Source organism: Hemicordylus capensis, chromosome 2 (assembly GCF_027244095.1).
Source record: "Hemicordylus capensis ecotype Gifberg chromosome 2, rHemCap1.1.pri, whole genome shotgun sequence".
NCBI lineage: Eukaryota > Metazoa > Chordata > Lepidosauria > Squamata > Cordylidae > Hemicordylus > Hemicordylus capensis.
The window spans coordinates 315,155,370-315,170,205 of NC_069658.1; the positions used below are offsets into that span (position 1 = coordinate 315,155,370).

General features: G+C 41.1%; 1 protein-coding gene across 9 annotated transcripts in view; it reads left to right on the forward strand.

Annotated features, from left to right (window-relative positions):
* The window catches only part of VGLL4 (vestigial like family member 4), a 160,887-nt gene that overhangs the window by 124,150 nt on the left and 21,901 nt on the right, over window positions 1-14,836 (forward strand). The window contains exon 1 of one of the 9 annotated variants that reach the window (XM_053299035.1): window positions 4,954-5,048. The exons of the other annotated variants lie outside the window; for them this stretch is intronic. Within the exon in view, the coding sequence (XP_053155010.1) occupies window positions 5,035-5,048 (14 nt within the window). The 5' untranslated portion in view covers window positions 4,954-5,034. Of the gene's footprint in view, window positions 1-4,953; window positions 5,049-14,836 lie in introns of those variants that run through there. 9 annotated transcript variants of the gene reach the window in all.

Sequence of the window (14,836 nt, forward strand, 5' to 3'; positions counted from 1 at the left end):
CCTGATTACACATTAATACTTTCATTTATGAATGGGCTTCCATTCTTGGCTTTAAAAGAATACAGACTAGTTAAGTAGTGAACTGACTACTTAAAAGCTGACTAAATAGTTAAAAACTGACTAAAAAAGGTTAATAATCGTTCTGGTATTTCCGTAGTGTCTTCCTCTGTCTCAAAACACATGATACATATTACCTTATTGCATACCGTACTAGTTGTGGTTGCTACCAAAAAGCCCTTCTTCATATCATGTATTAGGAAGTGATGCTTAAATGGCTTTATTGTGTATATCAGTTCCAACATGTACATCAAGAACAACTGCTGTCGGGTTCTCTATTTTATTTGATTATTTAAGAAACATTTATACCACTTTCCTATAAAATAGAATGCCCAAAGCAGTAGCTTGTCCTGATGTAAAGTTCTGCATTGCAGTAGCATCAAGACATTCGAATTCTATTCCCCACTGTATAATTTCTGAGATGGGGAAAGGTGCTTTGGAAGTTTGGCAAACCCCTGATTTCAGAGTCAGCTCAAGAGCTCTACATGACAGCTTAGGGCTAGAATTTCTGCCCTCCTGTGGAGGCCACTGAATAAAACCCATCCCCTTGTCTATTATGTGGATTCACAATTCAGGTACAATTTTAATTCCTTTTTCACAAAGGAGAACCAGTCCAGTCTAGATCTAGCTTTAGTCAGGGCAGTCAAAATCCATTTTGGAGGAGGAATATACCTTTGGAGGGAAGTCCCTAAATTCAGATTGGCCCGTGACATAGGCCACATCAGAGATGGGACAAACCTTCTCATTGACCTTAGGACCTGCCCATCACTGGGAAAAGCAGAGATCCATTTCCCTCTTCAGTTCTTCTAAATATCTGTGTCTGGCCTAAGAAAAATTGCCACCAATTCTTGTCCTCCAGGCTGGTGTACAAAGGGAGATGCTGTCAGGAGTCACATTCCTTCAGTCAGATGCCCAGAATGTTTTCCCCCCAACTGCTGAAGTAAGGTGTAAACTCACTGTTAGTCTGATCCTGTTTTGTGTTTTCTTCTGTGCATCTCATTATGTCTGTGTCTCCCTTTCCCCCCACAATTTCCTTATTATGTGCTACTCTTCCTTTAAAATAAAGTAAAATAAAACGTAAATATTTTGGAGTGGCTTCAGTCTGATTTAAGAGGTCCCAGTGGTGTACTTGTAAAATTCTTCCTCACATGCTAATGCATATTAATCACATTACTGAATGCAGTTCTATATAGAGGTCACCCTTGAAACTTTACTGTTGGTTTAGTATTGGGCTTTGTAGACTCTGACTATGCTGTTTCAGGGAGTTCTCAAGCCGGACAGTTCTAGAATTTGTTGAAGCCATGTTTGAGTCTGCTTAGTAATTCTGGACCGGTAATCAATAAGTGGCTGCCTATCTTGCAGGAGTGGTGCATTCTTAAAATGGGATCGGAGCATCCCTTTATTGAGGGTGGATCCCAGGGAAAAGTAAGAGCTTCCCCCAGTTCATCACAGGTAACAATCATAATGCTAACTTTGACTCAGTATGTACATAATTAGTTGGAATAATCCCCATATTAACTGATGCAGGGATTGACCCTGATGGAGAGTAGTTTATAGTTAAGACGAGCTTTGAGCTAGGGATTTGCATCTTGATAGCTTACTCCCTACGAATTAGTCAAACCAGCCCAAATCCAATGGCTTTTCAGTGAACCAGAGCTTTATCTGAACCAAACATCTTAGTTGCTTTGAATCTGAACTGGAACTGAACCCCTAAACACTAAAAGTGATAACTGGAGCATTTTCAGACAGCAGGCTTTACCACGGGTTTACTGGGAGTTTGAAATTGCCTGCAAAAAATGACGCAAAAAGTGGATTTCTTAACCCTGGATATATATTGGGCTGTAACTAATGTGCAATGAAAAACCCGAATTGTGTGTGAAGTGCTCCCTAATATTTCGTAGGGACTTTGGGGTAAATCTGGCCAATGTGTGAACACAGAACCTCATTCCAGAGGAGATGTGAGCTAAAAATCCTGTGTGAAAAAGCTCCTGGTTCAATAGTTGGACACTTGGGGAGGTTGTCCTGAGGAGAGGTGAGGGCTCTTCTCTGCTCCAGGTGTATTTGGAGAAACTATTTTCCAGTGAGCCCGCTGAAAAGGAAGGGAAGAGAAGTAAGAGAGACTGGTAGGCAGTAGAGTTGCCACATTCATCTGAGATCATTCCTGGGCACAACTGTCAAAGGGTGGGGGGCAGTCACAGATCCTAAAATCCTACATTTTTCAGGGATTGGAAAGAGTGCTCAACTGTGGAGCTTAGTGGCTGTTTACGCATTTTTCCATTTAGAGTTCGCCACACGAGAAGGTTAGGAGTGTGTTACCTCAGTAAACACAACCAGCTATACAAAGTAAATATCCCGGCCTCCATGCTGTTCAGTGAGCCACTGATCCAAGTGACAGGTGAGCTCACTGCTTCCGAGGAACTGTAAAGCATGCCCACTCATTTACTTCCAAGTGTGTAAATGCAGTAGTGATGGCATTCCCATTGGGAATGATGGGAATCCTAGTAGGCAGCCCTAGGACTGATTATGCTTTAGTTTGCCCATTCCAACGCTGTTGTCCAACGCGGTGGACAATTCTGCTTGAACTGAAGAAGAAGATTCTTGTGTTTACTTGGCTCTGCAATTGCTCCTTGCTGCCATTTTACTATTTACTCAAAACATGGTACTTTCCTATTTGTTTGTTTTTTAATAATGCTGAATGTGTCTTGTTTGTAAAAACCTTTAAAATGGAAAAAAATAAACAGATTTACAAATATTTTTTCTTGAATTAAATATCTATTGTCGAGTTGCATTACAAGCAAAAAGTTTGATGTTCTGCATGAAGTACATCTAAACCAGTTCAATGTGTCTGAATTGGTTACTGAAAATTAATGTCTGAACTGGAACTCACGTTTGTAATGGTTTGACTCCCTGCTCTTTACTGAACAGCTATGCTACACAAATCTATTGCCCACTGGCATTTGTGCTATTGTATAATTCTCAGAATTTCAGTGAGCAGTTGCTGTTGTGGACCTGAACGCATACCTGGCTTTGACATATCTTTCTTTGTTGATTGAGTTGAGAGGTATAGTTGGGACTGTCATCTCCTCAAGAGGAAGAAACTAGTTATTGCCTAGTATTTGCCAGCACTAATAGGGTACAGTGTCTGAGAGACCTCACTCTCCGCTATCCTCTTCAAAATAGTAATTGTGCTGAGTTTCTTGCTTCAAGAAATATTTTCAGAAAATGTTCCCTAAATTTCAAATCTACTTTCAAGGATATATCTCACAGCACTGTGTTTGCATTTTCTCTACTCCTTGAAAATTGGTTTATGGGCTCTGTTGCAATTAAACCTTGGTCTGAGGCTACTCTGGATGTGGGGCGGGAGGTGAATTGTTTGGTGCATGGGATCTTGAAGTCAGGATGGAGAATGCTTGGAGGGTGGAAGATTTGGAAAAATTACTGTTGGGATTTTGGGGCTGTTTGGTGATTTATGTCTTGGGATTTGGGAGGAGAGTGGATTAGAGCCTTTGGTTAGATAGGGTTAGGAACATGGTAGAAGCTGTATTTGTAAGATAAACATATATCTGAATAAGTGTAACAGGCACTTGGTATACAGGAGAACTTAGATATTTGCGGACTGCAAATCCACGGATTTGCATATCCACAGTCGGGTAATAGACACCTGATCTCAGTATACAATATGTGGTTAAAAATCCAGTGGTGGGGAGGGGAAGGGTTAAACCCGTGTATCTACGGGTCGGGGGTGGCTGGAAATTACCTTGACATTTTGTGGGAAAGAGACATTTTGTGGCTCATTTTGAAAAAAAAAAAAAAAGGTGTGTGTGTGTGGTTTTTGGCCAATTTTTTTACTCTGGGGGGGGCACTGCAGGACTGCTGGGGACCCACAAAGTACATGTTATTTGGCCATTTCCCTCCTTAGGAATCCAACCCCCACAATGCCATTGCCCCAGTTTCTTGGTATTCATGGTTTTGATATCTGTGGCACTAGGTGGGAATGAAACCCTTGTGAATACCGAGGTTTTCCTGTATTTTTCTTCCTTGTTTTGTTCACAATAAAATGGATAAACCATAACATCTGATATGTTCTCCTAGTAACCGCATATCTTCAGGGTTTGAATATCTTCTTCGAAATCTGGGGCATGCACAGCTAGTCTGTGACACTGTGTTGAATTGGAAATATACAATTGTGGCCTGAATGGGTACACCAGATTTCATTGTGATATCTTAATGTTCATAGGAGTTGTCACGCTAGAAGCAGACAGACAACCTTACATAAGGAATGCCATCAGGCCAATAGTTTTACAAAAGCCCACAATTTGTTGAGCCTGTTAAGACTAACAGATCACCAATGGCAGCAAGCATTCAAGAAATAAACAAAAAACCTCACCAACACCTGACTGGACAAAAAAAAAAAAAAAAAAAGGCCACATGGCAATCCTAGGCAGAGTGCCAGCTTGCTGCTCCCTACTCTGTGTAACGTGAACCACAGTGTGATCTCCCAACTGTTACACTGATTAACATAATAGTGGTATGTGTGGCACGCAAACAGCCATGTATTTTTGCTCCCCTTCTACTGCCTCGGGGATCTTTAAACATGCTTTGGATCGCCATAGTTTTCTTCTCTTTCCCTTTCTTTTGATCTCTTATGCATCAACTAATTTGTCTCCATGGGGATACTCAAAGTACATTTTCCTCTCTCATTTTGGTGTCTTAGGGGGCACACCATAGAAAAACATGGAGCACCTTTGCTCGGTAGTGATCCAAGGCGTCCGCAAAACCAGTGTACAACAAGTGTAGAAGAAATCCACACACCCTTGCTCTTTCCTAATACTGTACAGCCTTTTGGGGAGGAAGGACTCTTATTCTGACAGGGTTTCTGCCTGCTGAGCTTTCTGAGCAGGAGAGTGCTTGCCAAGTTTTGTGAGGCCCAAGGCTTTCTTGTGGGAGGACGCAGGGCTGTCTTCATGCTCTTTGGCAATGATTAAAGTGAGGTTAGTACAGAACGGGGAGGGGGGAGAGCTTTCATTTTATTCCCTGATCCTTGCTTTTTCAAACCAGATGGCAACGCCATATTTTCAGCTGCAATTAATTTAAACTGTAAGTGCTGAGCAGAGAAGTGTACGAGTGGATCAGTAGCTCTGCTCTGGAAAGGCAGTAGTGATTTTCTTCCCAAATATGCATCAGATTCATGTTGCTAATACTTTGCTACACCCTCAGAAGACGAAGACATTGCCTGTGACTATCGCTAAACAGTAAACCTCCTATTGCAAATGTAATGTTACACAGATGTCCCCCCCCCCCCAATCAGGAGCAGCCAGGCTCAGGTGGCAAAATAAGGTTGTTGTCGTGGTGGTGGTGGTGGTGTGACAGCTTGCAAGATGTAATTGTGCATTTTTACAGCTAGGGTGAGTTGTGTGGTTGTCCATTAAATGTCCACACATTATGTTTCCTACATATAATTAATCTCTATGAAGAGGGGTGTGTGTGTGTGTGTGTGTGTGTGTGTGTGTGTGCACTAACTGGGCATCCAGCTTTCCAATGCAACATACACCCATCCCAGAAGTACACTTCATACATTAGAGTGAACACATGTTTGTTTTTGTTTTGTTTTTTTCATAGGAGTTATAAGAAATAGTGAGTGTTTGTAGTGGCTCTTGCAGGAGATGATTTCTTCCAAGCATCAGTTGAGGGGGGAGGGGGGAGAAAGTAAGTGTAACTCATTTTAATTTAGTGTTGATCCTTGAAAGAAAATTGCAAGAGAAATCTTTTTTTTTTTTAAAGTTCTTGTGATTGAAGTTCCTGATTTCAGCTCTTTGACCACTTTCCTTAGTGGGAATTTTACTGAATTCTTCTGCTCTTTCTAGCTGCCACATTGTAGAATTAACTGTGGATACACAGATTTATGATGCAGAAGAAACTGAGCTGTCATTTCAGATTTTCTGCTTTGTTCCCACACTTTACTTGAACTTTATGCAGTGACCAGGGTTTTGTTGTTAAATTAATTTGTTGTACAAACTGGTTTATAAGAACACACCAAAAATTAGCATTTGCTGGGAAATGTTGTAGTTCTATATTCATATTTATATTCAAAACCTGCAGTTGCTTTGCCTTTGTGGCTGAATGCCAAATTATGTACAGAACTGAATTCCATGTATGTCTTTTTCCTTCTTCCCATCATTCAGAAGGCAGCTGACTTTCCTGCCATAGATACAGGGAGTTGTATGTGATTAATTATAACCCCAGGAGGTAGGCAAAGTATGACTTCTGTTTAGCATTTGACTTTTGTGTAGCTTCTTAAGTCTTGCTCAAAATCATGAGAATTATAGGTTAGAGCAAACCTATCTGCATCATTTGTTACAGCGCCCCCTAAACCATGAATGTTGATGGTGGATGTCTGTTTTGGGAAGTTCCCGAATTGCAATGGTGAAGGCACTCTTCTAATGCAGGCCAGCAAACTGCAGGATCCTGAAGTGCTGGGGAAATGGGCGGTCTTCTTTCCATTTCTAAGCCGTAGGTACAGCTAGAATCGGGGCATGTCAGTACAATTACTCACTGTGTTATTTAATAGTGTTCTGTAGGTAAGGATGGAATGGAGATGAGGATAGAATGGCCACCTTTCAACCTCAAAAACGAAGTGTCGATGCCAGCCAAAGTCCTACAGCTCGTAAGCGATAGTGGATTAAGTCTCCAGAGGTGCTTAATAATGGAATATGGTTGGTACATAACCTCAGGCAAACATCTGCCTGGATAAATACCGTGTTTCCCCGAAAATAAGACAGTGTCTTATATTAATTTTAGGCCCAAAAAATGCACTAGGGCTTATTTTCGGGTAGGTCTTATTTTGCACACACCTCCCCCGCCATGGCAGGCAAGCACAGAAAAACTTACTCCGAGGTAGTGCCCCAATTTTCAACTCCCGCCTAGGTCTTATTTTCGGGTAGGTCTTATTTTCGGGTAGGTCTTATTTTCGGGGGAGGGCTTATATTAGTGGCACATCAGAAATTACTGCTAGGTCTTACTTTCGGGGTAGGTCTTACTTTCGGGGAAACACGGTATATCTTGCAATACCTCAAGTATCACACATATCAACATTATGAATTTTGATGGGTAATACTTTTGCTTCTTTGTTAGCTATTTCCTTTCCAGTTGTACAGGGCATCCGGGTCATGCAAGCAGGGAGAATGCATTTGCTGTCTCCCAGTTTTCCTGAATACTAGAGTTGATGGAATGGGCAGCTGCAAAGGCCCCTGTCCCCAAATTATTACTTGGGCAGAGATCAAATGCTCCCTCCTGCTCATAAGCTACAGGGGGCTTTGTTTGGTTTTTTTGCCCCAGATGCCGATTCTCAATGTATCCTCAGACTTCCTCTCCTATTGTGTTTGGTCTTTGATTTTTTAAAAAAATTAATTTGTCAGGGGCACTGCTCTCTGAGGCAGTGCCTCAACCCCATGATGCATTGAGTGGGAAGGGTTGTGACTCCTGGTTTCGACTGCGTAAATAATGTGTCAGTTTATGCACTTTGTAATAGAAAGTTTTTCTATGTGAGCATTGATCACCTTAATTGGGTGAAAGCTGTAGATATACTTTGTATTGTGATTATACATATTTGACAAAGATGTAAAGAGTGCAGGGCAGGGAAATCAGGAACACTTAATATGCTTGACTCCTTTTGGGCCAATAATAGGCAAGTTGTACCATAACGAAAACTTGTGCCCACATATAACCAAGATTCTTGCCCTGTTTAACTATTGGGCTTAGAAATGAACATGAAACTACTTGGTGCTCAGAAACCCAAGTGAAGGAACCTCTCAAAAGTGTCTTGGTCCCTCATATTGCTTTGGATTGTGAATAATCAGCCTCTATTATCCAGGGTTCAGTTTTTGTGCATAACAGTGAGTTATATTATTTCCCTAATTTAGAACAACCATAGTTTATATGTAGAATGTGGATTCCAAGCCTGCTAAAAACCATGTCATCTGACCCAGAGACCAAAACCCTAAACCAGAGATCCTCAACCTTGGGTGCCCAGATGTTAATGAACCACAGCTCCCATCTCCCCAGCCACAACAGTCTCCAGATGTAGTTCAGGCCAGTAACATCTGGGCACCCAAAGTTGGTAACCCCTGCTTTAAACTTACAGATGTATGTGGACTGGACTTGTTTGTTCTGTGGCAAAGGCAAGATATTTTGAATGTACTCTGGATGCTCTCCTTTGCTGGCAGCCTTCAGGCATGGGAAGAACAGTTCCAGCATATGTGTGCTATGTAAGGCTGGCTATAAGGCCCAGCAGCCACTTCACAGGCATAGTTTGAGCTACTTACCAGTAAGCATCTAGGTTCAGTTAAACGGATGCTTCTGTGCTGGCTTTGACAGTGTTCTGATCTTATTAAAAAAAGGGGGGGGGGATGGGAGGTGACAAAATAGTTTTCTCGCATAGGGCAATGTCATTTTCTGTCTTATTTACTTTTATTTAAACCTTATTTACTTTTTATTTCCTTCTGTTTAGTTATTTATTTTAGTTCTGACTTATTTACTTTAAAATACTTTTATATTTATATTCATCATTTCAACAAAATGTTCACAAACTGGCTTATGTAGAAGATAAATGAAGGGACAAAAAGGTTCCCTGTCCCAAAGGGGCTCACAATCTTAAACAAAAACCAAGAGAGGTACCAGAAATAGCCATGGGAAGGGCTATTGTGCTGGGTTCAATAGGGGCAGCTTCTAAATATAAGAGAACCACCAGTAGAAAGGTGCTGCTTTGCCCAGTTAGCAGCTATTTGAGTATATCTGCATAGAATAGGAAGAGCTTTTCCTGAAAATGGTGCTAGTATAGAGCCAACTAATGGTGCAGCTCCCTAACTTGCCTAGGGAGCAAGAGGTTGCCTGTTCGAATCCCTGCTGGTATGTTTCCCAGACTATGGGAGACACCTAAATCGGGCAGCAGCAATATAGGAAGATGCTGAAAGGCATCATCTCATACTGCGTGGGAGGAGGCAATGGTAAACCCTTCCTGTATTCTACCAAAGAAAACTACATGGCTCTGTGGTCACCCGGAGTCGACACCAACTCGACAGCACAACTTTTAAATTTATAGAGGCTAGCTCTTCATTTTACTAGGAGACAACACTGAAAATGCATAGACATTCCACTCCACAAATTCTATTGTTCAGACTTGGTTTGAATTCAGCTCAGAGAGGGTATGACTCTCAAATTACCTTTCATTACTTCTAGCAAAAAAGGAGTTATCTCTTGCTTATTATTCATTTCTCAAGTTACAGATGTACTGATAAAGCTGACTTATTGTGTATCACCACTAGGTATGGAGGCAAAAAACCCTGATTTGTATGTTTGCTAATATACAAAGGATGTTTTGCTATGATGATATGAATTGTATGAAGTCTTTTTTATATACCAAAACATTTATTTGTAGTGACTTGTTTCTCTGTAGGATATAAGCTGTTTTAAGATTTTCCAGTGACTTTGGTATCAAATAGTTGTTGTGCAAACAGAGGACCCTAAGAGATTGTATTCTATTTCAGTGAATAGAAGAATAACATATCACACGCTTGCAGAGAGTGGGATTTGGGTAGGGATGTGTACGGAACTACGGAGGCACGGTCCGGCACTGGGGAGTGTCTAGCTTTAAGGGTGGGGGGATAGTACTTACCCCTCCTGCCGCTTTCCCCCTTCCAGCGCTCAACTCCAGAACAAAGTTTTAGGAGCGGCAGCGTTCCTCCCTGCCGCCCCTGGCCCCGTCGTTGCCCGAAAAAAAGGGGGAGTTGCTGCCATGCATGTGTGCGCCGCACTCATCACACAGCAGCGACGGAGGCGCTAGACCCTCCCGCCTGAATTCTGAACTGGTTCGGAGGCCTCTAACATGGCCTCCATACCAGTTCGTGCACATCCCTAGATTTGGGTACATCTTAATTACCGTATTTTACGGACTATACGACGCACCTTAAATTTAATCCAGTTTTTGAGAGTTTTCCTTCTCTGAGCTTTCCCTCTGGGTTTTCCTTCTCTGAGCTTTCCTTCTGAGCTTTCCTTCTCTGAGCTTTCCTTCTCCTCTCGCCTCCATCTTCCCTCGCCTCCATCTCCCCTCCAAGCCCTTCCACCGTGCCCCGCTCTGTCCTCTTGCTTTCGTTCTCTTGCGGGGTGAGCAGCAGCAAGCCCACGTTGGTGACCCGCGGCGGCGGCCGCCGCTGGTTGTTGTTCATTGCAGCCGTCGGCGGGCAGCAGCCTCCCTCACTGCAGAAGCATCGGAGCGGCAACCGGAGAGAGCCTGGGGAAGGGGGCGGCGGGCGGGCTGGCTAGGACGCTCCTGGCAGGCCTGAGCGAGAGAGGAAGGGAGGTGGGAAGCGAATCCTCCCTGCTTGCCCTTCCTCCTCCTCCTCCTCCTCCTCCCCCCCTCTCTTTCCCGACAAGTCCAACTTCTCCCCGGAGTACAAGATGCACCTGAATTTGGGCGGTTGTTTTTCAAGGAAAAAAGTGCGTCTTATACTCAGTAAAATACGGTATATTACAGTTATCCATACACAACTTTCCCAAAGTCTAGGCAGAAGGAAAACTGCCAGAGCTAACATCAGAGTTTTGTGATTTAAGCCATTCAAAATGCCCTACAGCCATATCCAGATATTGGTGTACCTATGTTCAGATGTCTGTGTGCATGCTTTTGTGTGAATGACTGTATCTGTGGTCATTTTCAAACTGAACCTGGCTGCAGGCCCCCTGAAATGCATACATGTAGGAAGTGTATTGCTGTACCAGTATATATGTGAATAATCGTCCCTATGTACAGATCTGTACCTGCATACAGTGTGCAGATTATATGAGTGAACATAATGTGTGAATAGGGCTCAAATGTTTAAAGGACTGAAGCAAGAGTTGCACGTAACTTTAAAAAATTACTGGTCTGCTAGACCACATATACCTATTTGTGGCACGTCTGGCTTTCTCGTTTACAAAAGCTTTCTTTTCTCATTTCATGGAGGTAATTCTTTCTTGCAACAGGCTACCAGAAGAGTGCCTATTTATACATTATTTGTGATTTAAGCCTAGCAAGATGCACTGGCAGATAATTATATGTTCTATTTGGAGATAGTATCACTAAAATTTAACTTGACTGCAACTTTCTAGTACATCTGTGGTACAATTATAACCCATTGGTTTTGAAAATATGACTTTAAGCCAGTCCAATGACTTAAGATACCTTTCTCAAGGTGTCTTTTTTAAAAAAAAAAATCCATTAGTCCAGTATGTTTAGATTCTGTTATGGAAGAAAATGCTTCAACAATAAATTGAAAGTTAGGCCCTCTTGCAAACCTTTTCTGTTTCACCTTAGGCTTTCAGGATGGACTTTGGAATGGATTTAGCAAAATGAAGGAAGACTTAGCATGGAGTTGCTGTAGTTATTCAGTTATACATTTGTGTTTGAGACAACTACTGGATTTGGAGCTGGGTGGCCTCTTTGGGGATAATTGTTTGTATATAAACAAATTAAATACTTTTCTTTGATAGAAACATACTCTGAGAATGCATAGAAAAAGTGAATCTTTGAATACACTTTGCAAAAAAAATGCCAATTACAGGATATTGGCAGAAAACAAGTTTTCTCCATCTCTTCATCATCAGAGCTATTTTTTCAGGATATGGGATAATGCTTATATATCTAAAATAAACTAACAAATGTGTTCTGTAGGGAGAAGGCATTGGGGGTGGTCCAGATGTCATGTAGGACCATGGTTAAATCTTGATTCTGCGCAACAACCCTGGAACGTATTCTCTCTTGTCCCTGCCTATGTAAGGCTCAGTAGAATTTCACTTTGGATTGTGCCAGGTTGGGTAGATTAATGGTTTTTTATTTTTTATTTTAAGGTTTAAATTTGTGTTTTGTACTAATACTATAGCAAGGGTAAACTGTATAGTTTATGTTCACGAAGAGAGGTGTGCGGGAAGTTCATCTATGTCTATTATGATTGTTATGGATATTACTGTTAAAAAAATAATAAAAATTGAAGTGACAAATGATTTTCATTTATTATAACCAACTTCCTTGAAATAAACCTAAAGTTTGCAGTGGGTTTCAGATCTAGATTTAATTGAGGAAACTTGTTAGAATAAACCAGCATTGATCAGTTGAGGTGGGATCAACCAATCTTGGTTTGTGTGTAGCTGCAATTGTAAGGAAATTTGTTCAAAGACTGGTGCAGGCAAGAGTGAGAGGAATGTGAGCTCCCAAGGCTCAGGGTCACTGTGGAACAAATATTTAACCATGGTTCCATGTGATGTCTGAACCATCCCAATGAGGTGATAGATTTGGTTTTGTTTATTGGGATGATAAACTGAATTACAATGTAAATCCATATGTGAAGTTTTCTTTGTTACAGAGGTTGTGCTTGCTTCTGTTCGTTTTTATGATGTAATTAATACAAACTTTTTTAAAAATGGAAGAGGTTAATCACAAGAAATCTCTAATCTCTGTACATTACTGGTGTGGGAACAGATGCTCTGATAATTGCTTTAGGTTGAACTACAACCTCAGATGAGTTCTTATGAGAACTTTTGTGTCTAGTCATCCTTGTTATGTAGAAGAATAACAGTTCCTACCCACTGATTTTGCCTATAGCGAAACTATTGCTATGTATTTCCAACTTGGTGGATATTGGCTTAGTCACTTCGCTTTACATTGTCTGGAATTTCTGTTCTCAGACACCCAAGGAGCACTTGATAGCATAGCAAATGCCATTGGTACATCATAGTATCTTGCACAAGGCAATTTGTTCAGGTTTGCCCAGTTTAGCTCCATGTTGACATGAATTCTGATCTAAAGTACTTCAATGTAGGTATTTGTGTTCCTTACTTATATAGATAGTTTTGTGACCTGGAACATTGCAATGTTTCCCTCTGCCAGTCTTTGTGTAATTACTCTCTCTGCTCATCAAGGTAATCTTTAATAGCTTTTGCCCAGCATAATGGCTCTGATTCATACTGTTTATGAGATTCATTCTGGCACAATTCAATGGATTATAGTTTGACTAGCAAAATAATAGTTGTGTCCCACAATGAATGCTTATTTGTAACCGATGCAGGTCTTAAAATGTCCATTTAAGAAACTTGATAAGCACAGCATGTAATGATTATGTAGATGAAAATTATCTTGTGTTAGAATAGCCTAGTGTGACCAAGTTAACACATCTTTTCCATGAAAGGTCATTTTTCTCTTGACTGCCATCTCGATTTTTCTAAAGGTATGGATCGGGTTGCATATCTCAAATACCCCTGGCGGGTATTTGAGAACCAACAATGACCTTGGGCCAAGGTAAAGTGTTCAGCGTGTTAATGATTACACAAGCATTAATTATTAAATATACATGAAAACAATTATTACTCAATAAAAATATTTATGAAAGCAATTGTTAGTTATCCGCAGCATGAGGAGAGGAGAGGCTGAGAGCAACCTTTTCCCTCCCAGCCCTTTGTGCACTTTCAAAGTTTGCAGCAATTGATTTTGAAAGGGGCCTGACCCCCACCAGGGCCATGGGGCAAGGCAGCACTTTGCACCTCACCTCAGCAAAACCTTGGGCCACCCCAGGGCCAGCAGAAAAGTCCCCACGGGCCGGATCGAGCCCCCAGGCCTTACGTTGTGCAGGCCTGGCTATGGATAGTTCTCAGTAGCCTTTAAATACATTTTTCTTATGGAATTTACAAAATTATTTCTTTGGTTATGTGGGGGCATGCATGTGCATGTACTGCCTAGGATTATCACTATAAACATTGACTAAGACGCAATAGCTCACTGACCTTATGTAGGTCTTGTATTACGTAGAGTTAAATTGCTTTGGTAGCATTAACTGGTAACTGGATTACTCATTTCCTCATACAGTATTTTCACTACTTATATTAGAATGGTGCAGGATAATAAAATGGCTGCCTATGCAAGCGGTTGATGCTTCTGGACAGAGTCAGCAAGGAGGATTTCCAGTTGGCTTAAAAAAAACCCTGTGTGTCTCCTGAAACTTCCTTTTCTGTATTGATTCAGGTTAGCTTTACTCATGACTCTTTAAGAACTTTGACCATTAAGCTCGCACCAGAATGAAATTCAAGCTAGGGAAACCCATTTTGTCTGGCAGGCTAGGATGTTCAACACTTTATTCTGGAAAAGTATCATTTAATTGACTGCTGAATAAGGTTCTGGCTGGCACTTGAAAATTCTGGATGCCTTTATTGAGCAGCATACTCAGCCTGAGGCTGCATATGAAAGCTAACCACCTGCTTGTCTCTTTATAAACATGACTCAATGGGCAAAGAAGTAGAACTTTTGCCAGCCACAGTACATTGTTAAAAGTTATTTTGCCACTAACTTGGTCACACACGGCACTCCTGAAACTACATTTTTGCATGCACTTTTTGTGAAGTAGAAATACACTTAGCTGTGACTTGACTCTATAGGGATTGTTTATTTCATTTTGCACTGGGGAAATTGAACAAAGTTTCAATTTCCTCATTAAAACTTTTAGAACAATTAATAATGTCTACTTAAATTTATTTAGTTTCCAGAAAATGAATGCAACATGTAATTGACATTTACAATTTATCTTACAGATGACAGGAAAAATAAATTGGCTTTCATTGCAGACCTTTAAAATGATTAGCCCTTGAATATGGGGGAGAGAATGAAGTTGGGAATTGGGAAGGAAATCATGGGGCAAGGAAATGAGTGAAAAAGGACTATGGGTCTTTCACTTATTTTATTTATTTATTTGATTTCTAGACTGCC